Below are 24,181 nucleotides of genomic sequence, written 5' to 3' on the forward strand. Positions count from 1 at the left end.
GCAAACGGTCGCAATCAGATCCAAGACACATACAAAAACAAACAGTGTGCTAAATTTATGGTTAGTTAATCCCTTCTATATTGTATATAAAATATTGGGATAAAGAATGATTTTGTGATGTGTTATTTTTTGCTAAAAATCAGTTTACGAACTATTTAACCAGCTAACATATACAGTTTTACTGTACATGGGGAGGAAACAGAGATCAATTTTAGTCATCTAAGAGGTTCGCTTCATTCTGTTTGGGACTCGTCAGATGGACATAACTACCACATTCTAATATGAATGGTTACACTCAAATTAGGACACAGTCAGTCAGCTACAATGTAGGACCAGGAACGTATATATATCGGTCCAAGTTGCCATACCGCATTAGCACAGCAAGATGGACACCGGATTCGTAGTAGATAATTCAATAGTGGTAATATATAAAAGAAAGATTGCATATAAGAAGATAGTACAGGAAGGAAGAATTAGTTCGTAGAAAGAAAGATATGAAGCGATTTTAATCTCATAGTTTAAGGGAAGACAGAGAGTGTATACACACCTACGCCATTATGATCGATTCTGAGTCATGTCACTCACAGTCTCCAATCATTGGTTACGAAAGTCACGTGGGCCCCAACCAAGTAGTCCGCATCTACCAACATGGTACAAACTAGAAGTTAGTGACTTCAAGGACTGATGCCACGTTTTGGTTTGGCCACCCTAACTTTCTTTCAACCATTCCGAACACTAATCAGCATTGCAATTAGAACACAGTACATAATATCGCTTTAAACACCAACGTATCATCCAATAAACTACTGGGTACAGATAAGTTGATAACTTAGTCAACGGGCATAAAATTATTTGTAAGGGTTCACATTTCCCCATTATTGATATTGAGTATAGAAAATGATCAGTCCATTTTGACATATGTGGATATTGAGTGGATTGCCTCAATATTGACATTTAGTGACGAATTTATTAAAACTGAATTGTGGTTGATAATAGAATTTAAGACGATCGTTTCATGTTATTTGGGACAAGTTAACTAGCCGTCTGGGCTGAGACTTGGTAGGATAACACGATGGCTCTTGAAGCAATACTAAGGTAATGGGTTCTAATCTCAAAGTGAACATCAACGGTAGAATGTAGTAGATACATTCAGCTGACAAATCAGAAATAAGATGAAATGTGAATCCTAAACTTTATTGCTAAATACAACCAAAATTTACTGAATCTGGTGACTAAATGCCAATACTAAGACAATCCTCCCAAAATACGCGTATTTTGGGAGGAATCGACCAGTTGCTACAGTCCTGAATATGCAAGCTGGTTGTTTATTCCTATAAAATAAAAAAATAATCTGATCAATAGTGAACCGACACTGAATCTCATTAATATCTAAAGAAAAGTGTTGATACAATCATGTAGTATTATCGCATCAACACAATTAACAGGACAGTGAGTTAAATTTAAAAATCCAATCGAAAATTTCTCAGCATGCAACCAAGTTTAATAGCTCATTTGGTGTTGTTTTACTTGTATTTTCCCATTTTGTTATTTAGGACTGCAATTGATCAGTCTCATGTTGGCATATATGCATCCTGTACGGACTGTCTTGATATAGCCTTAAGTAACAAGCTTTTTAAGGAAAGATGGATAGTGGCTAGCAGTGGAATCCAGTTTGACACGCGTTTCGTCCTATTTAGGACTCGTCAGCTGGATGTACATGCATCTCAGAGTTGATGTTCACTTCGAATTTCTATATATAAATCACCAAATTGAGAAAATGAATTTATTTTCAAACAACACAAGAAAGTAGTCGAGTCTCAAGTTCATGATAACATATATATGTACAGTGTGTAGTATACTAACGTACATATGATCAAGGTCAAATAATGTACATGATTACGGGTAATCGCTCTCTCTCTCTCTCTCTCCTTTTATAGTTTAATTACGAACATGCACACATACATATACATCGAGGAACAATTGAAGCATAGAGACAAATATATTTCCAAGGAAAAAAAGTGCAGTTATTTACTTTAACCCTTATAATATTTTGGCCATAAAAAAGGAACAAATAAAGTACCTACATTATATACGTAGATGTACATAATTAATTACTTAATTAATACGCTAAAAGTAAAAGAAATCAATAATTTGGTTGCATTACATAAATGTAACAGTGAATGATGCTTCTGTGTAGGTATATGTATATGTATAAGAGTGAATGTCTGAATCAATGATGACATTTGATGAATTACAAAGAAAATGGTAAGTTGAAGAAAATAGTGTAAACAAATGCATAAACAAATATGATGAAGAGTAAATAAGGAAGAGAGAAAATAAGTATTGGATAGTAACAGAGTGAAAAAGAAGTACTCTCTGTTTCCCTCTCTCTCTCTCTCTCTCTCTTTAATTATGGGCAAATTTAGTATACACATAAATACAAACATGAACTTTGATTACATCAGATGTTTTATACATGCATATATATATATATATATAAATGATGAACAATAATTGGTGTCATCCATTGACCAGGAAACTAGGTCACCTAAATTGATTTTTTTAGCATACTACATGTAGCAGTACAACAATTACAACTTATATACATATATAAAGAAATGATATACTGTTAAGTTCCAATTTAAATATTAGCAAACAATTAATAGATTGAAATCATGAGTCAATTGAAGCTAGACCACTATGGAAAACCTGGAAGCACTGTACGACCGTTTCGCCTTAGTATGGGACTCCTCAGCAGTGCTCATCCACGATCCCGCACCCCGCGAGATTCGAACCCAGGAACTATCAGTCTCACGCCAAGCGCTTAACCAACTAAACCACTGAGCCGGCGTCCAATGGTATTAATGTTTAACTTCAACCAATCCACGAAGTTGCGCCACCGTACACCATTGTCTTCAGTGAGCTGATATCTCACAACAGACCTAGTTGAACTCCACTGTTAACGGCTTCTCACTAGAACTCCAGGAGTATCTCTTGAAGCCAGTCACTAGTGAGCATATGTTGATTAGTATCAGAAGGGGTTTTGTGGAGATTGTAGTACTTTCAACAGTTGCGATCATGAGTCAATTGAAGTTAGACCACCACCACGGCCGTCCAGTGCTTCCAGGTTTTCCATGGTGGTCTAGCTTTAATTGACTCATGGTCTCAACTGTTGAAATTACCACAACCTCCACAAAACCGCTTCTGATATTATTATTAATTAACAAACTAAAGTTCGGTAGAAACTTATATTTCCTAATTCCATTTTGTTAGTACAATTGAATGACATAAGGAGAAGGATGTTTTTACTAGGATGTGTATTAATGTAATGAAATGTTTAATTGACTACAACTAACTATTTAAAATCATTTGTTATTTGACTGTTCAAATGTATTAAGCTCTATGAGACTTGATTATGTATGATGATTTGTTAGAGTACCTATACATCAAAATCTCCCTACTTCATGGTTTGAAATAGTAAGTTTATATCACAGTGATAAAACAACAGCTTTTATTCTTGGAAAACAATTCTTATCAGGTTAATGACAGTTGATAATCAGTAATTAGGTAGATTGCCCCCGAATACTTTGGTATGGCCGAGAGTGTGGAGAGTCAACTATCCTTCTCAAAATGCTTTCACATGGCCACGTGCATACAACCACTGCCACACAAGTCCTACTCACTGCATTCTCGTGACATTACTATTGTTTACGAAATTGAGAAGATGAAAAGCGAATGTCCGGACCTTTAAGCGGGTTGGTGGATATGGAGGGTCCACCTAGGGAAGTTGGAAAACCCTCATTCCAAATCAATGGTGCACATGGGCTCCAGTATAATGAGGGAAAGAAAGGCAATATGAACCTATTGTTGGTTACCATATACCATGGGACTGCATCTCCTTACGTTGCTCCACTACCTTGTGAATTAGACCTTTAGATTGAAGGCTCCGGGCGTGGTCCACTAAGAAAATCATCTGCTTCGGTTTGGGCACCCTGGTAGTATTACAGCCTTCACACAAATCGAATGATTTATGTGGCGCATATCTGTTTGGTGTCTTCTTGTACTAATGTTTATGTGCTTAATTGTAGACGGGTTACAACTTGTAATTTTCAACTGATGTTATTTGGAAGTGCTACTGATTATTATTATTATTATTATTATTATTATTATTAATGACTTTATTCAATATTATATTTTGGTACAATATAGAATTTTCAGTCTTTGTTAGCGGATTGGCTCGACAGTCAAGCTGAAGTATGGTTAGTAATTAAATCTAGGACGCACGTTTCGCCGATTTGGGTCCAGGCAGTTGAATGAACCTATTACATTCGAATGTTGACATTTATACTTAGATGTGAACCAATTACCACAGTATCGCTTCAAGAGTCAACATGTTATCTACTGAACTATTAAATCGAAACAGCTAGTTGATGGGTTCCAAAAAGGGTAGGACTCACGTCCTGGGTTTAACTGCTAACCATAATTCAGCTTCACCAAGTTTCTTGACTGAATGTCAACATGGAGGCGATCCACTCAACATGCACGTATGTCAATAGGGATTGATCGTCTAGAGTCCTTAACATCAACAGGAAAAAAGAAACACACACAAATGATGCCATCATCTTGAAATACTGGTTTCAGTGACTTGAACATGTGCTACGAATGCTACCTCAGTAACTTCTACATTCTGCCTTCTTTGCCTTTGGAAAAAGTATAGAGGTGGTCAGTTTGATTTGACGCTGCCGCATGAAAGGAAACCGTACAGGACTGACATCTGTTCGACTGCTACGACTCCAAGTTCGTGAAAAAATGCGAAGCAGTGGTTTGAAATAGTGTTAGACATGGTTCAGAATAGAAACAGTGGTGATCCTGCTGTAATTTTCATTCAATTTCTTAATAAAAATGGAAAGAACTTTTCCAACTGAGAGAATTCCTTCTGATTGTACTTTTTTAACGGAACAGTTTTCGCTATTATATCCTACGCTCGACACACTGATGGGTAAACAGATACTGTGTACTAAATTTTAATCTCAGCGCAATCTCGTGATGTATGAAGAAAACAAGTCATTAGATCACTGGAAGTAATCTCCAGGAGTCTTTTGACTTTTTATTCATTGAGAGTTATCAACAAGGTAATATTACAGGCATAGATGATAAAGCTAAACTACTTGGGTGACAAATCACTTCTTTCAAGTCTGGAATATCTAAGTTGATCGATCACTGAGAAATAACCGATATTATAGGAACTAGTAAAAAAGTCCAACCTAACAGAAACTACACAATTTTAGACTATGCATTAAGATACTAAATTATGACAGCATCAACACATGTAAGAGTGGAAAAAAAAATGCTTGATTAATGTGATAAACTATGGACAAAGACTATATTAATAATGATATCAGGGAAATCTACTTTAGAAAAGACTCGATAATAACAGTATATAATTTCGGTTTCCAAGATATCAGTGAATTGGAGACGTGAGTAACGAGAATTGAATGAAGGATATGATTTCTATTCCATCTATACGCATTTTAGCACCCATAAAGTAATATCCTGAACAACTGTGTATAGTAAGTGTAACTTAGAGTCCAGTGTGTAAATGCTGGATTTCATTTTCAAATATTTCCATTACCCAAAGACGTAGGCTGACAAGGAGATGGTACAATATGCAGTATTAAGCACTAAGGTACATAGGAACACAATGTGTGGTACTGAAAGTGATACAACCTAACCATTCAAACCAGAAGTTGGAAGTTGAAAATAATTTATATGATTTTGTGCAACTCGTTTACCAAGGACATGTCCCCGTATTCCGCTTTACGCCACCTTTTGTGTAAGGGATGATGATAATATTTGAATGTTCAAACGGATTATGTGTGGAGCGATTCAAACGACCGATGGAACGGTTGGAAGTGGAACACTCAAAGCACCAACCCATAACTCTATCATGTCCGTAGTATGTCATATCGATTAACATTGTGGAAATATTAATTAATTTGTTAATACTTATTTATTTATTATTTATTTTAACACATAAGTATTGATACAAGAAGGCACCACATAAATCATTCGACTTGTGTGAGGGCTGTGATACTGCCAGGGTGCTCAAACTGAAGGAGGTGGATTTCTTAGGGGACCACACCCCGAACCATCGACCTTAAGGTCTAATCCACAAGGTAGTGGAGCAACGTAAGAAGATGCAGTTTCATAGTAGCCACTGATCAACAATAGTTTCATACGCCATTTGTTCCTTCAGGATACTGAAGCCAGCCCATGTGCACCACTGGTTTGGAATGAGGGTTTTCCAACTCCCCTAGGTGGACCCTCCGTATCCACCAAGCCGGTTAAAGCGCCGGACATTCGGTTTTCGTCCTCTCAATTTCGTAAACAATACCTAATAATTCCTATAATATAATTGGTTTTGGTAAAGTAATGCATATTTACTGGAAAGAACTTTTAAGAACTGATGAACTAACTGTCCAGTCTCATATATCTTCTAATAATAGAATCGATCTATAAGGTTTGCTCCAAAAAAATATACCAAAGGAAGGACAGACCAGTTTTCAAGAGGAAATAATTCCGAAAACGAGATTATTCAAAGAGTTGATCTATAGGAACAATTAACTTTGGAGATAATATGTTTTGTAATCACAATAAGTAAAGCTTTGAAACACTAGCCTAGTAACATTAAGGCGAAATTTTCACTAATTTACCTGAACATACAAAATTTTATTCAAGAAAATGTCTAGAATACGGAGTGATGAGAAGTCTTAAATGAGAAATGGGACAAGTTCCAAAGTCCATCTATCTTTAACGTCTTATTAACGTGTTAATTATTAATGAAAACTATTTTAAAACTATATAAAACAATTCAAATAATAATAGACAATAAAACAATCTATCATCAATGCAACTTACCACTTGGTGGTCCTATAATACTTGTCATATATTTTTGAGGAGTATCATCTTTTCTACTCAGTAAATTTAACACATTTAGTACAACAGTTGGATTTTGTTGTTGTTCCCATTTTGTGATGCCTGCCACCGTTAACATGTGAGACCATTCTGGAGGCATACCCTATATTTTTATAAGGAAATCAACAAGTAAGCAAGCATAATCATATACATGTATATATTGAGAAAGACAACCTCCAAGTCAATCATTAATTAAATAGTAACTAGACAACCGTCAAGCAGTCACCAGTGGTGGTGGTAGTAGTAGTAGTAATAGTAGTATACCCCCTTCCCAAACAGGAACTTCTAAACGCCATGATAAAAAAAAACTACAGAACGTACTGACTATCACTATCTGATTTGAATACCTGTTATATATTTTATTTATTTATTATTTATTTTAACACATAGATATTGGTACAAGGAGGCACCAAATACATATGCGCCACACAAATCTCGTTTAATTTGTGTGAGAGCTGAGCTACTGCCCGGGTGCCCAAACCGAAGCAGGTGGTTTTCTTAGGGGGCCACTCCCCGAGCCTCCGACCTGAAGGTCTGATCCACAAGGCAGTGGAGCATCGTAAGGATATGCAGTTCCATGGAAGCCGGTGACCAACAATTGGTTCATACGCCATTTGTTCCCTCAGTATACTGGAGCCCATGTGCATCATTGGTTTGGTTTGGGATCCGGTTAAAGCGTCGGACATTCGCTTTTCATCCTCTCATTTTCGTAAACAACACCTCCGCCACAAGAAGGCAGTGAGTAACACTTCCCTGACAGAGGCTATATATGCGTGACCGTGTGGGAGCATTTCGAGAGGGAGAGCGAACTCTCCTCACTCTCGGCCGTACCAGGGCATTTGGGGGCACCTGTTATATATGACAATAATTTAATTATACTGGGTGTGTGTCGAATGATAGATATTGTTCCAACGTACTAACAATGATAATTTAACCAACTAATATACAAAGTCAATGTCCGAAGATTGATCTCTTGAAGATTTATGTTTAATCTAATAAGCTCAGTTTGATAATTATTTTGAAATGACGTAATGAAGAGTACCTATTAATTATCTGGATATCAGTAATTGAAATAATGAAAGTGAATCTACTACCGAGTCGAAAAAGAAGTTATAAGTCAAAATTATTTGATGTCGTTAAGCAGCAATTCTATTTTCATTTTTGGTGTATTTTTGTGAACTGAATTAATGTTCGGAACTTCCGGATTGAGGCGATTAAGAAATTCTTTTACTATGGAGCGGGAATTGTGAGAATTAGGTAGACTGGAACACTGACACATAAACAGTCAGCCAGTCAGTAACAACGTAGAACTTCGTACGTACGTACGTACATCAGTTCGAGTTGTCATACCACATTAGCACAAGGATACAGTTGTCGATTCAAATCCCGTAGTGATAGAGGTAGTAAGAGTATAAGCAGTAATTGGAAACATTAGGCTTTGAAGATGTTATTCAAGGAGTATAATCCAGTGAAATGAATTTGGAAAGAGAAAAAAAAGGACACGGAGAATTCAGAAGACTAGAATTTGGGAGAACACAAAGAGTGGATGCACCTGTGCCATTGCAAACGATTTTGAGTCATGTTATTCAAGGTCTTTAACCACCGGTTGCTATCGTCTCGCGGACGTGACGTACAAAAAATGGCAATCCAACGCGCGATGAAATAGGGTGAAGTCACATAGGTAAGGTGAATTGGCAATCATTAAACTAATTAATTTTTATATAATAAAGTGACATGCTTATACACAAAGTATTACCACGAAGTAAACACGATGAGATATCATAGATGATGGAAGAAAACTAGTATGTAAGCCATTCACTCTCCAATCAATAAAGATCTGGTTGTTAGGCCTGATTTTTGGGTATCATATCACATAAATTTAACATTAGCAGAGATATGATTAGATTTCCAAGTTTTTAAGAGATGGAAGTTTTCACAATTGAACGCTTGATATTTTTTTTGGATATTAGCAACATATAGTAAGACCGGAGGATTTGACACACCTAGACACCTAGCCAATTATTTCATGAATGCACAATTTTGTTATTCAAAAACAAACTAAACTTCCTTGGAATCATATATATCATAAGGTTTCGTTAAACAATAACTGTTCGGGAAAAGTTCTATATTATGAATAGAATGGGACGAAGTAAACGCCACCATAAGACTATTTGTGATTAAACTTTAATGATAATTTTTATCTTTTATATTAACACTGGAAAAAACAATACTAAAAGCATTCAAGACACATACCTCAAATTCACCAGTAACTGGATCTATTGTAATGTGTACTTTATGCATAACATTGACTGGTGCTGATATATTTAGCATAATAGATGGTTTGAATTTTCCAAGTTTACTGGCACCACCTTTGGTTAAAAACGATTAGGATATTTTAAGAAAATCAATCAAATAATTACTTTTGTATTTCTTTTTGTCACGTTTTCCTTCTTCCACTGGTGTAAGTGGTAATGGTTTATTCGGTTTAAAGGATATATTTTCAATGGAACTGGAAACAGAAAGGACGATACAAGAATACACTTAGTGTTTATAATTACCTTCCAAGAGGTGCGCTTGTTGTCCTTAAGGGTGGTGCAGGTGTTCTGCCACCTGTAGTATCAGTACCATGTGTAGGATTAGTCACCCAATTCTGAAAAACATGAGAAAAGAACACAAATAAAGCGATAACAACAATCAAGAAAAAAAGTGTTTTATTATTAATTTTTTGTTCTAAGTGATATCCAGATATTCACTTTTCTGTAATCGAGAATTTAGTGGTAACCTTGATAACAGAACGTAATCAGATAACGTTCTTAAACTAGTCCCGAAATAATGTAGTAGTCTATAAAACAGAGGAACAACATACAATAAGTAATGGTTCCCCTCGATTCCTATATAGAAAACCGAATATATAGACAGATATTTACTTTTACAAGAAACACTCATAACTTTAAGGCAGACAATAAGACTTCTATGGGAGAAACTGAGAAGATATGGTCATGTGTGTCTTTTGAGAAAGCTCTTCAAATAGTCGTTTTAAACAATTGTCTAATTTCCCTCCTTTCGTTTATTTACACTACTTTTAGTGGGTCATCTCTAGATGACTAATTAAATTTTACATTACTGTGTACTCAAATGAACTGACCAAATAGACACGTGATAGGTGCTCATTAACGATATCATTTAATTTGGTGTTAGCGTTGGGTTGACAGTCTTAACTTCACTAATACCTGAGTATAAAACACGTTCATTCATGTATATGTAAGAACATTTTTATGACTCCGACTAAGGATAAAACTTACAACCTAACAGAAACGTGTAAATCAAACATATTATACCTCAAACTAACAAGTTAATAAACGAATTGGTTAATAATAATAGTAAGAATCATACTGAGGCGGCAAAATGAGTCAAAACAGCCAAAAAGAAACAAAAGGCATGACATAATACATTCCTTAAGGTTTAGAGGAAGATAAGGAATGATAACACCTGTACCATTGTGATTTATTTTGAAACATAGTACACAGTCAGCAGTTCAAAGCAAAAGAATTTGAATTCCATCTGTTACGTTGTAGCTTGGAACTTCAGCTTAAACAGTTGATAAGTGTCATTGGTTCCAACAAAGATTAGAGTACATGATCACCTAACTGTACAAAAATATTACTTAATCCACAACTAATAAATACATATGTCTCACGGATCTTGACTAAGAAACTTACATATCAATGTAGCTTAGACCAAGAGTTGACGATTATATGGACTGATACTAATTCTTGCTCAGGCTGCCCTGAACCTTAAAATAGATAAACGCATGAACAGTCGTCAATACACAGCTTGATAGGATAAATTACCCCGATGATAACGACAACGAGGAATACAATGAATTTATGTACATATAAATACACAAGATTTAGACTCCACGTTAATTAAACTTGTAACTATAACTACTTATTTCATCCGCCTTTAAATAAGATAGAAATAAATTAAGACACTGTTAAAATAGACTATCACTATTTCACAAGACTGGTTTGATTCAAACTATTACTTGATAATGTAAACAAACAATACAACAGGAACTACACATGACTGATTCATCAATTAAAGAGAGTAATCTTCAAAACTGCTATACTTCAGTCATTAGCACTAGCAAACATTCATGGTAGAATACTGTGAACGTTTGAGGAGACTACGGAAACATAAATATACCAGTGAATTATACTAAATGGAGATAATAAAACAATTAGTAACCAACAGATAAACATGTCAGCTTTAATGTTATTGGGTGCAATCAGAAATACAGCTCAGTTAACTAAGTAGATTTTTAGTCAAACTTCAGTGCAGGGCATTGGTTCTGAAATATAAGGGGAAAACCAGTACACCAAATAGTCTACAATATAGTTAAATCTGACCGTTGGTTTTAACTAGCAACTTTTCCAGGAATGTAGTAATTATAAATACTATATATGTACCCATAAATGTTGTCTTATAGCTACATAATCAGGTAAATTTGTCATAACATGTAGCCAGTCCTTGAAAAGGTTTCAGGTTGATGTTACAGGTCGATAAGTAATAACGTGACCATATACACACTGACTGAGGAATCTTCGTCGACCATCTCAAAATAGGTTAAAATAACAATGTAGTGCAATTGCCAAGCACATGTGTCGTCTAACCGACTCCAAACTACATTATAAATGTTAGTGATGCCACACGACTAGCCTAAAGGAAAATGGGTTAGACTGTAATTTATGGACGACCCTCGAGCGACGCTGGAGTGATATTGAGAGTGTCTACCCAACAACTAAGACCAAATGATCATTATAAACCAGTGTGAGGAATAAGAATTATGATTTACATTTGAAGGTCAAGGTTAGGGATTAGATTTCGGGTTTTCATTACAAACTGACATCGGCTTTAATGCTGAAGCGATATTTTGCCAAGTTAGCGAATGAATTTTGAGCCAAAATTCGAGACCTGTTATCCTATACCTGGTTGATTCGTCCGTAAATTAGTCTCGCCAGAGAAAATCTTGAAAAACAAATCAATGACCTACTGTTTACCTGACGATAAAACAAGTTGCGGGTAGGATGAAAATTTGTTTTGATTGATCTAACTGTGGGTGACTAAGCTGTGGGAAATTACACGATTTCATCCTAATGGATAGGACTCTGCTGATTACACGGGCGAGCAAACAAGCGTGTGAACAAATACTAGCTTGAAACTCTAGCGAATAACGACAAGTACGCATCCATAGCTCCTAAACCAACGAAAACACCGGAAAAAAAGTTCTAGATGAAAAACAATGGATACTGTCGATATTTTAAGAGAATTCTTGAGGAAAATTATACAACGGTTGGTACTGGCTACCCAAGACATGTATGGTGAGGCATTTATTCACTTAGCAGATTTAAACGTAAGTCTAAGCAGAATAAATCCTGAAGAAAAATCTGAGAAGAATACTTTATTTATAGAAAAATGATATGTAAGAACGACTGGATTAGATTCCCTTATTTCCGCAGTATAAAGCTAATCTACATAACGCACTACTTCAACTGTTATCAAAAAGACACTTAGAGTGAGGGAAGGCAGAAAAATTATTCAGTAAACATTGTGAGGACATCTTAACACATGTTGAGATATACTCATATGGTCGATTGTACCCAATAAAAGAAAAACATACCTGTGTTACTTCGGACCTCTCGAACTGAGAAGAGGCATTGCCTCTATGGCCGTACGGAAAGCAACTCATCATCTAAGTAACATGTGTTAAAAGAATGTTTAATTCATTTCCACATTGCAACAGTTTTGAAGATATACCGAAGTATTCGATAAGCGCGCGCATACCCAAAGTCCAATATCCCTAGTCTTTGACGGTTTGGATAGAAGGTCAAATGATACGGGGTTGACAGTGCAATGTAGTTCCAATAAATTTTAAAACGTTAACAGAAAGCCTTGATGCAACAAGATGTGATGAACTATTCCACCCATTTACGGCATTATGGAAAATGAGCATTTCGATGTAAAATACTTGGTCTTAATCTCTGAAATCTACGAGAATTAGCCTTCCAGAAAATCAACCATCGATGAAAGAGTATTCATGAATCCATTTCTGAACGTCAGTGTACGTTTAATGGTCTCTGTTGTCGATCAGTTTTAGCAGTCTAGCTACATGACTACACTAGTTCAAGTGAATTCGAAAGTCATTTGATGGTTGGTATGTCTTCAGCATGAATGAATGTATTTGCATTTAGAAACTGTGACTACTTAAATCAGTTGCTCTCGATCTATAAGGCATTCAACTAGCTGCTCAAAACATGGTAAGTTCCAAAGTAAGGACGAAGAAAGGAGTGCAACGGAAAGCACTAATTATGGGATTGTCCAACAGTGAATAAGCGACACTCGCCTAGGTATCTGTCACTTATTATTCAGTTCTCCTACAGCTACTTCTTGGATAGCAATGGCGAACTCTATGGAAAATTTTGAGCTCACTCGTAAGCTTTTCATAACATTTTACGCCATAACACTAACATTAACTCCAGGTGTTCATGTCTGAGTAAGCTTTCCCTCTAATACTGTAACCCACTTTGTTGTACATTTTCGTTTCATGATAAGTGCATCTGTAAAAAAAGGCTGAATTGTTGATATGATTGCTCATGTTTAATTGTGAAAACATTTTTTCTTCGAGACAAACACATTTGCTTTCCGTCCTCTGGTCGGGGCTAGCTTTGGCTCTGGTGATTTCAAAAGTTGTGGCTGGAAATCAGCGCTGGTGAGCAAAGCCAGCATACGTAATATTATTATTATTAATGGCTTTATTCAGCATTATATTTTGGTACAATATAGAATTCTCAGCACAGGGTATTTTAACAAGTTTCTTACACAAAAGAAACCAGAAACAAAGACGAAAAAGGGAAGAAAATGTTTAAAAACAATCTGAAAAACTGTACAAAGTTTCAAATTAGAGACATGTTAAGAATACAGGTTGTTGACTAGGTTAACTTTAACAACCCGTTCGTCACAAAGCATATTTGTTAGGTAAGGTATTATAGAACTTTTATACTTTTCCTACGTGCATGGATTTTAATGTAATTACGTCTCGCTCTTCCAGAAGATGTACAAGGAAAAAGATAAAAATGAAAGGGATGGTTAGCATCTGATAAATTAACACCTGCCAGGAGTTTGCATGACTTTAGATGTCTATCCACAACCATAATAATTATGACCTCGAAAGGTTCACCACACATCTTGCTAACTGCCTTCAGCACTCTCCGCAATACAACAAAGTCCTTTTTCAAAAGCTCGGGAAAGAATAACGGAGAACAGTAAAGAATAATAGGTTATATGCAAGAATTGACAAATTGTAAGAGTAAATGACGAGTACTCCCAAGAGCATGCAATCTCTTTATGTAGTAAGTCAGACGGGAAACCTTCTTCGATAACAATAAAACGTGGGAAGACGGAGACAGTTCAGAGAAAAAGGTGACACCAAGATAATTGACCTTCGACACTGAGTTTATCAAAGAGTCTCCAATGACACAAGCATTAAGGGATCCCAAAATGGTGTTTAGATGTCGTTCGTGTCTCATGCTAAAGTTAACAGCTTGACATGTAGACGGATTAAGTATAAGACCATTACCAACAGACCAACAATCAATACGAGACAAAAACTCATTCATTTCTATGGGATGTAAAAAGGAAGAGTTAGGTATACATACAGTGAGATCATCCGCATATTTCACAAAAGTGTTTTCTGTGGAAGATGGCAGATCGTGCAGAAAAAAAGAGAAAAGAAGAGCTGAAAGACTTTTAGAAAGGTTCAATGAATAACCGTTATTGTCTACAAGTGATTTTTACTTTAAGGTTGTTGAAATAAAGCACTCATTGTATTTTGTTCACCGTTCATTTTAATTCTGAGAACGGGTTGGAATTATTAAAGCTGTATTTTACACCTAAATTTGAACGTGAATCCAATATCTTCGACCATATCGTTTCTATAAAAAGAAGTTTCAGCAATATTGTGGTTTCCTGCGTTAGGATGTGTACATGATTTTAAAAAAGATTGTACGTGATCACGAAGTGGGTGAACTTAGTGAAGTATCGAATCGACTGCTGCTATGTCTCTAATACAATAAGCATTAGCATCTAAAACTTCGTGAGGCGAGATCACTAACAGTCTGTTGAAAGTTAGAGGTTTACTGTCTCTTTAAAAAACTGGAGGGAAAACGGCCTGTTTTTACACCTTTGTGAGCCTCCTGATTTCTGAATTGATCAAATATTGGTGTACAGAGTATGGGTTGTGTATTGTTAAGCAGATTTCGTCAAAATAGTGTCATAACGACTTTATTTTCCTTGTAGCCATGCAAGTGGTCGAATATATGGTGATGGGGTGTTTAGACGTCACTGATATTATCTTCTTTCTTCCCTAAACCTGTTACTCCTCGTGAAGGTGCATAAGCTACCCACCAGCACTCTTTATAGAACTCTATCTAGGGCAATCCGTTCCAGTTGTGTTTTATCTATTGTTCATCTTTTTCATATCTGCTTCCATTTCTCGACGTAGTGTGTTCTTTGGTCTTTCGCTTTTCCGTTTTTCTTCAGGATCTCAAGTTGGTGCATGACTCGTGATGCAGTTTGGTAATTTTTTGAATGTGTGTCCTACCTACCTCCGGGGAGTTTGACAAATTCGCTCATTATACATTTGCACTCGGTCCATTAGTACAAAAGAATGATTGGAAAACACCTGTAGATTTATTGCATATGAATATATTAGTACATATATTTATGCCACCAGAATGGAATTGACCTATCCCACAGTTGTCGAATTCTCATGATATGAATATTTGGTCTGTCAGACTTACGTGGAAATCACACCCCTATATATGATGATTCGTACAATCTTGACAGTCATTAGTTTGCGCTAAGGGTTCTCGAATAATATATATGAGTATGAAAAAGGATAACATATAATATGACAAGCAAGAGGTTGCATTGAGTATTCACACTTGCATGGCCGAGTCATGTCCTACCGGTTGAGTTTTGCAACATTCGCCATTTCACTCACTCTAAGGGTTAAGTGTTAGATGTAAATCTTCTCAGTCGTCATCTGTTTGGCTTCAAAGATCGTGTGTTAAGGTACCAATACCGCTACAGATCACTTACAAATCTGAACAGGTTGTGATAATTATAAGTATTCGAATTAATGTAATAACTAATGATTCCATAAATAATGAAGTTTTAGGTAGGTAATACTACATTAACACAAATGAACGTATCACATTTGGTATTCGTAATCAGTGAGCAATCAAACACAAACGAATCACCATTAAGTGCAAATACCAGGACCGTCACAGCTTAAATATCAACCCGAATTTCTATGATGGATTGTATGCCTTTTCCTTAGTTTCACCATGTATCTGTTCGGTTGCGTATTGGATATGGATTATATGTAACCTAGAATATTCTCATTAATATTAGGATCGACTGCCGAAATTAGAGCACTCATATGGTCCCTGGAATTGCAATTTATCAACATGTCGATTATGTGTACTTAAATCAATGAAATCTAGAATTCTAATTATAGATTTTCAAAAATTCACTGCAACTATCCCCGTGGCTGGCCGAATATCATTCCCATGATAATATTTAACTTCTAAAGACTCTAAGTAACTCATATTTGGATGAAGAACCCTTTCTCCTAATAGCTTTGATGGAGTCTCTGTCGCTCCAGAATGTTTAGCATTTCCATATTGTAGTAGAAATCTGTCTAATCTCCTCTCCAGCTCACAAAATGTTAAAGCAGCAGCGAAATAATAGAGTTTTTGAATATCTTGACGAAATTTTTTGCGTGAATACTAGAATAGGTGTGTCTAAGAGTAGCTAACAGATGTTTGAACTCGATAAAATTCAGTTAGATAGTAATGATCATGTCTGCCGCAAAATGAGAGCCATTATCAGTCACTAATACCTTAGGGACTATAAACGTTTCTTAATACTTAAATTGTGAAGTCAGAATTTGGCGAAGTTGTGAAAAATCACTCTCATTCGTGTTTATTTCAACAAACGGGCGTTCAGTGTTAATCTATAGACACTACATATAATAGGGTCTTGACGTACGACGTCAGTGGCGTAAAAATAGGAGAACCAAATGATGAATGAATCGGTTCAATTGTACGTTTTGCACACGAATCGTCCAGTGTCTTATGTACTGCTTCTCGAAGACCATAAGTAATTATTTCTCTTAAGAAGGCTGAATCACGCTACACTTGAAGTTTTATTGAGTGAATTTTCATACCCCCACAACACGTAGCACATACGGCTATCAAATCTCTAAGAAAAGCATCGAAATTTTCTCTAGAAACTAATAAGGACAGCTCCATTTTAGGCCTTTTCAAATTTTTTAAACCCAGTTTTGAAGGTTCTGTTTTACAGTATATATATATATATATATATATATATATATATATATATATATATATATCAAAAGTTAAAAGACTCTGAAAACGGGAATTTTCATTGCAGTGAATTGTTTACTGTTATAACAAAGTGATTACCACTAATATTACTACTACTGATTGTAAGGTGTGATCGATAAACGAACCTACCATTGACAACATGAGATGTCTAACACTACAATAACTCTCCTTGACCTAGTTTTACAGGATTCGATCCGCACTAAGAAGGACTTGACATTGATCACCACCCAGTGACCAATCTATTGTAAATACATCTCATTCCTACGGGATATTAGTCGCGGCCCGGATAGCTTAGTGGTAGCGTCTTTGACTGTGAAGCTGAATCCATCAGGGAGCACCAGTTCCCTCAATATTACAGGTACACCTTGCTAACGAGTGCCGAGTGGCACGAAACCTAGGTCCAGGGTTTGCTGTTGACTACTTACAACCACCATCTTATGATCAATTTTTGCTCTTATCACCATTTCATTGGTTTATTTTTCCTATCCTCCAGTTAATACTCGTTATGTTATTTGTCTTTGTTTTTTCCGTTTAATAGACTATTAATAATTGTATATTTCGTATGTTAACAGTGTTAATTAACATTTTAGAAAAATAGATATAGTTTATCGAGCCAAATAGCTTACTTGTTCTAACTTTAGCTAAGCTAAGACTCTGTGTTTGACAGTTTAGGGGAGAAGTCTGCAATTGCATCTGTAGGGAATTACTCTCTACACTAATAATAATAAATAGTAGCTATAATTTATTTTATTACTATACCGCCTCCCCACATGCCCTGATACGGCCGACGGTGGGAAGAGTCAGTTTTCCCTCTCCAAATGCTCTCAAGTGGCCACGTGAATATAACCACTGACAGGGAAGCCCTACTAATTGCCTTCTTGTGGCATTACTGTTGTTTACGAAATTGAGATGACGAAAAGCGAATGTCCGGTGCTTTAACCGGGTTGGTCGATTTGGATGATCTACCTAGAGGAGTTGAAAAACCCTGACCACAAACCAATGGTGCATATGGGCTCCAGGATCCGGATGGAACGAATGGTGTATGAACCGATGGGACTGCATCTTCTGATGTTGCTCCAGTACTTTGTGAATCAGAACTTTTAGGTAGAAGGTTTCGGGTGTGGCCCCCTAAGAAAATCACTTGATTTGATCCGCGCATCCGGGCAGTACCACGGCCTACAAACAAATCAAAAGAATTGTGTGGTGCATATCTATTCAGTGCCCCTTTGTATCAATATTGATGTGTTTAAATAAATAAATAAAGTAAATAAACTACTATACTTCTTATCTTGCATTCACCCATATCACTATGATTGTCAATTAACACGAAAAGAATTAAATTTTAATAGAAGAAGAGAATCTTGATTACAAAAATTACAATCATTTTCACAAAATGAAAATAAATACAAACAACAATAAATAAGAAGCACATTGAACACAATCAAATACACAAGAAGTTTTTTATCTTCTTACACAACAACAAAAACATTTCATCTATCAGCAGTAATACTACTACCACCAGTAGTAATAATAGTAGTGGTGGTGGTAACAATCAAATTTTCTTTACAAAAATCAAAACAAAACAAATAACGAAAAAGAGAGAGGATAGAAATTTATTAAAAAAAAAGACAAGACAATGAGATAGATGTATGTAAACAAAAGAGAAAAACAGAGAAGAAAGAGTGCAATAATACTATCTTACAATTCATCATTATCACCATATAGTGAACTGTCAGTCTCATTAAGAACAGATATATAAGAATGAGTAGGATTAATTGGGGTAGGTGAAATAATTGAAGATAAGTGATGATGTGTTGATGTTGTTGTTGGGTGTGGTCGTGGTGGTGGTGATGATGATGATGACGGTGGTGTGAATTGAAAGCCCAATTGTAAAGTGATCACAGTTTTAGATATATAGTTATTATCAATAGGATTATCATAATACTGTTGTTGTTGTGTTGTTGTTGTTGTTGTTTTATTACACAAATGAATAGTTTGTATTAAACAATCATTAATTAATTGATAATATTCAATTGATATATTGATTGTTTTATTAGTATAATTCAATGAATCAATTGAAGATAATTTATGTAAAGCAATTTGAATAAATGCCAAAATTAAATGATAACAATCATGACTAAACAAAATGAAAAAAAGAAGAAGAAGAAGAAGAAGAAGAAAATATAAAAAGAAAGTGATTATTCATTCTATTAGAAAGTTTTTATTGTTTATCTTATTTTATTATAGAAATATTTTTTCTGGTTACCGTTTTTTTTTAGAGCTAGTTTTCTACGGGTTGGGGTAACTAACCCCAAGCTCAACCTTCCTCCTTTACCCCGGGCTTGGGACCGGCAGTAACTCTAGAAGAGCTACAGGCGGGAAGGATTGAACAGGACAGAGTTGGATTTTTTTTAAATTTTATTTGAACACATATATATTGGTACAGGAGTGCGCCAAATATATATGCACCACACAATTTCAGTTCATTAATTGCGTGTGGGCTGAGATACTGCCCGGGTGCCCAGACCGAAGCAGGTGGTTTTCTTAAGGAGCCACACCCCGAGCCTTTGACCCAAAGGTCTAACCCACAAGGCAGTGGAGCATCGTAAGGAGATGCAGTCCCATGGTAGCCGGTGACCGAAAATTGGTTCATACGCCATTTGTTCCCGTAGGATACTGGTGCCCATGTGCACCATAGATTCGGAATCCGGTTAAAGCGCCGGACATTCGCTTTTCGTCCTCTCATTTTCGTAAACAACACCCCCGTGGTGAGAGAAGGCAGTGAGTAGGACTTCCCTGACAGAGGCTGTATACGCGCGGCCGTGTGAGAGTATTTCGAGAGGGAGGGCGAACCCACCCCGCTCTCGGCCATACCAGGGCGTTTGGGGGCACAGGGTTGGATGGAGAATGCTGGTGAGCAGCCTATGCTCCTTCACAAGGAGTAACAGGCGTAAGTAAGTAAGTTATTATAGAATACAAGTTATACATTATCAACAGGATATCATCAGAATCTATCACATGTATTCTTCTTTCTAGCCACTAAATACCCTGGTACAGTCGAGAGTAAGGAGAGTCAACTAGCCCTCTCCAAATGCTCACACATGACCACGTGTATATAACCACTGCCACACAAGACCTTAGTTACTTACTTAAGCCTGTTAATCCCAATGGAGTATAGACCGCCGACCAGCATTCTCAAACCCACTCTGTCCTCGGCATTCCTTTCCAGTTCTGTCCAATTTTGCTTCATTTTTCTCATATCTGTCTCCGTTTCTCGTCGTAATGTGTTCTTTGATCTTCCTCTTCTCCTTTCGCCTTGCGGACCTATGTGAGGACTTGCCTTATGACGCGGTTGGACGCTTTCCACAATGTGTGTTCTATTCACTTGCAGTGCTTCTTCCTCATTTCTTCCTCCACTGGAATCTGGTTTGTTCTCTCCCATAGTAGGTTGTTGCCGATAGCGTCTGGCCAGCGGATCTGAAGTATTTTGTGTAGACAAAGGTTAATAAACACTTGTATTTTTTGGATGATGGCTTTCGTAGTTCTCCAAGTTCCCGCCCCATACAGTAGAACTGTCTTGACAGTTGTATTGAAAATTCTGACCTTGGCGTTGGTTGACAATTGTTTTGAGTTCCGGATGTTCTTTAGTCGTAAATATGCTGCTGTTGCTTTTCCGGTCCGCGCCTTCACATCTGCATTAGATTCACCGTGTTCATCAATGATGCTGCCCAGATATGTTGAGGTTTTTACATCTTCCAAATCTTCTCCGTCAAGTGTGATTCGATTGTTGCATGCTGTGTTGTATCGGAGAATCTTACTTTTTGTGTATGTTGAGACCTAATGCTGCTGAGGCTGCTGCCACAAGTCCTATTTACTGCCTTCTCGCTGCGAACGTTTTTTTACGAATTGAGAGGACGAAAAGAGAATGTCCGACGTTTTAACAGTAGAGTGGATATGAAGGATCTACTTAGGGGAGTTAGAAAACCCTCATTATAAACCAATAATGCACATGGAATTCAGGATCCTGAGGGAACAAATGGCGTACGGACCAATTATTGATAACTGGCTACTAAACTATCATGTTATTAAGACCTTTTGCACATTGGTGATATACACCAATTTCGGAATTATTAGAGTTTAAGAAAACACATCTGTAATTGGTTGTAGCAAGGATTCTGGTATTTATTATCTTATGTTTTATTCAAACACATAAACATAGGCACAAGAAGGCACCAAATAGATATGCACCACAAAAATCGAATGATTTTTGTGTGGACAGTGATACTACTCGGGTGCCCAGACTGGAACAGGTGGTTTTCTTAGGGGACCATTCCACGAGCCTTCGATCTAAAGGTCTAATCCACAAGGAAGTGGAGCAACGTTAGGAAATGCAGTCCCATGCTAGCCGATGACGAATAATTGGTTCATACACCATTTGTTCCCTCAGGATTCTGGATCTCATGTGCACAATCGGTTCAGAATCTGGGTTTTCCAACTCTCCTAGCTGGATCCTCCATATCTATCAACCCGGTTAAAGGTTCAGACATTCGTTTTTCGTCTTCTCAATTTTGTAAACAACAGTGATGCTACGAGAAGGAAGGCAGTGAGTAGAACTACCTTAACAATGAGCCACAACCGGAGCCATTCAACCTAAAGGTCTAATCCACAAGGCAGTGGAGCAGCGTTAAAAAATGCAGTCTCATGGTAGCCGGTGATGAATAATTGGTTCACAAACCATTTATTCCATCAGGATCCTGGATTCCATGTGCACCACTGATTTAGAATCTGGGTTTTCCAACTCCCCCAGCTAGATCCTCCATATCCACCAATCTGGTTAAAGCGTTGGACCTTCGATTATCGACTTCTCAATTTCGTAAACAACACCACCGCTACGAGAAGTCAGTGAGTAGAACTTCCTTGACAGTGACTGTATACACGCGACCATGTGTGAGAGCATTTGAAGATTGAGATCTGACTCTCTTCATCCTCAGAAGCTGTACCAGAACATTTAGGGGCAATTCAATACAACAACAACAACAACAAAAAAGAATAAACAAACAAAGAAAGAAATTATTCTCACTTACTTAATTCCAATTTGTTTTAATGTAATAACAAATAAATCTCGCCATATAGAAAGTTCTTTTAGTGATCCTTTAAGAATTTGATTAGTATTATTATCAGTAGTATTAGTAGTAGTAGTAGTAGTAGTAGTAGTAGTAGTAGTAGTAGTAGTAGTAGTAGTAGTAGGTATAAAATAACTCGATGATTCATTCTGATTCATTATAAATGTAAATAACCATAAATTCTTAATTGTATTCTCTTCATTGATTTTAGTCATAGAAACATTTTGAAGATTCATTGTAGAATTTTGCATTATAGAAACACTAATTGATTCGGTAATTTTATTAGAACATAATATATTGATTATGGGAAATATTGATTGTTGATATAAATCAGTGATTAATTCAATGGAGTCAGATTGGTTTTTCTCCTGTAGAAGTAAACAAAAAAAAAGAAAAGAAATCAAATGACTTCCTTGATTTCAATGAGACAATCAATAGTTCTAGTTTGGATTAAAAACATCTCAGTAGTGCGCATCTATTCATCCATCCATAAATTATTATTGGATGCCGGCTCAGTGGTCTAGTGATTAAGTGCTCGCGCGCGAAGCCAGTAGGTCCTGGGCTCGAATCCTGCGGGGTGTGGGATCGTGGATGCGCACTGCTGAGGAGTCCCATACTGGGACGAAACGGCCGTCCAGTGCTTCCAGGTTTTCCATGGTGGTCTAGATTCAATTGATTCATGATTTCAACCTGTGAAATTTCTAAAACTCTCCACAAATAACCCATTCTGATATCATGTGTTGATTATCAATTAATTTCAAAAAGTGATACATAGAATTCTAGTGAAAACTTATGATCAATTGAGTTAGTTAGTAACAATGTAGAGTTTTGTACGTACCTACGTATATCAGTTCGAATTGCCAGTGATTAGTTCAGGTTAACTATGTTGAGAGTGAGAGATAGGTAATAATCAATAATTTCATTAGACAATTTTTAAAAAACCCATAAGATACTGAATGTTAATTGTTCACCGAGAAATCTAAAAGTTCTGAATTCAGTTCTAAATGAGTGAAGTTATGGGTGCATCTCACCAAAGAGTCCTATAATACTAAGACACAAAACAGTTGCTTCATGCTCACTAATTTACAATAGTTATCAAATTAAGGCTAATGTATGATATTATATTAACAAAATCTTATAATCTATAAGAACATATAGTTGACTAGTTATAATTCTAAAATATGATTCTGAATAGTACGGATTTGAGCAATAACAACATAGTACTAGTTGACTAGCCCTTATGGAAAAATTATGATTTAGTTTCTAAGTGAATATTGATGAACAGTACTAAGTAAAAGAAAAACTGAGAACATATAAATTCATTTGGTGTTATTTTACTTGTATCTTCCCGAACTAATGATAGGGAGTGAAGTAGTTGAGCGTGTCGACTGCTTCACTTATCTTGGAAGTCTCATCAGCCCTTGTGGTCTGGTGTGTGACGAAATCTCAGCACAGATACAGAAGGCTCGACTAGCTTTTGCCAACTTGCGTCATTTATGGCGTAGGCGAGATATCCGTCTATCAACCAAAGGACGGATTTACTGCGCAGTAGTTCGTTCCGTCCTACCTTATGGCCGTGAAACATGGCCGGTAAGAGTAGAGTATATTCGT

The 24,181-nt window shown here is 36.4% G+C and overlaps 2 protein-coding genes across 2 annotated transcripts in view; both read right to left on the reverse strand.

The window, feature by feature from the left end:
* PAK3_2 (Serine/threonine-protein kinase PAK 3) overlaps window positions 1–13,713 on the reverse strand; it is an 84,560-nt gene extending 70,847 nt beyond the window's left edge. Inside the window, exons 1-5 of the mRNA XM_051215289.1 lie at window positions 12,656–13,713; window positions 9,534–9,625; window positions 9,396–9,484; window positions 9,229–9,344; window positions 6,919–7,078 (exon numbers count right to left, since the gene is read on the reverse strand). Of these exons, the coding sequence (XP_051068494.1) occupies window positions 6,919–7,078; window positions 9,229–9,344; window positions 9,396–9,484; window positions 9,534–9,625; window positions 12,656–12,727 (529 nt within the window). The 5' untranslated portion in view covers window positions 12,728–13,713. The remainder of the gene's footprint in view (window positions 1–6,918; window positions 7,079–9,228; window positions 9,345–9,395; window positions 9,485–9,533; window positions 9,626–12,655) is intronic.
* Window positions 13,714–17,536: 3,823 nt separating this feature from the next.
* Window positions 17,537–24,181, reverse strand: part of EDEM3 (ER degradation-enhancing alpha-mannosidase-like protein 3) — a 39,651-nt gene continuing 33,006 nt past the window's right edge. Inside the window, exons 14-15 of the mRNA XM_051215290.1 lie at window positions 22,532–22,938; window positions 17,537–19,584 (exon numbers count right to left, since the gene is read on the reverse strand). Coding sequence (XP_051068495.1) covers window positions 19,146–19,584; window positions 22,532–22,938 — 846 coding nt within the window. The 3' untranslated portion in view covers window positions 17,537–19,145. The remainder of the gene's footprint in view (window positions 19,585–22,531; window positions 22,939–24,181) is intronic.

The sequence above is a fragment of the Schistosoma haematobium genome, chromosome 2, assembly GCF_000699445.3.
Source record: "Schistosoma haematobium chromosome 2, whole genome shotgun sequence".
Lineage (NCBI taxonomy): Eukaryota > Metazoa > Platyhelminthes > Trematoda > Strigeidida > Schistosomatidae > Schistosoma > Schistosoma haematobium.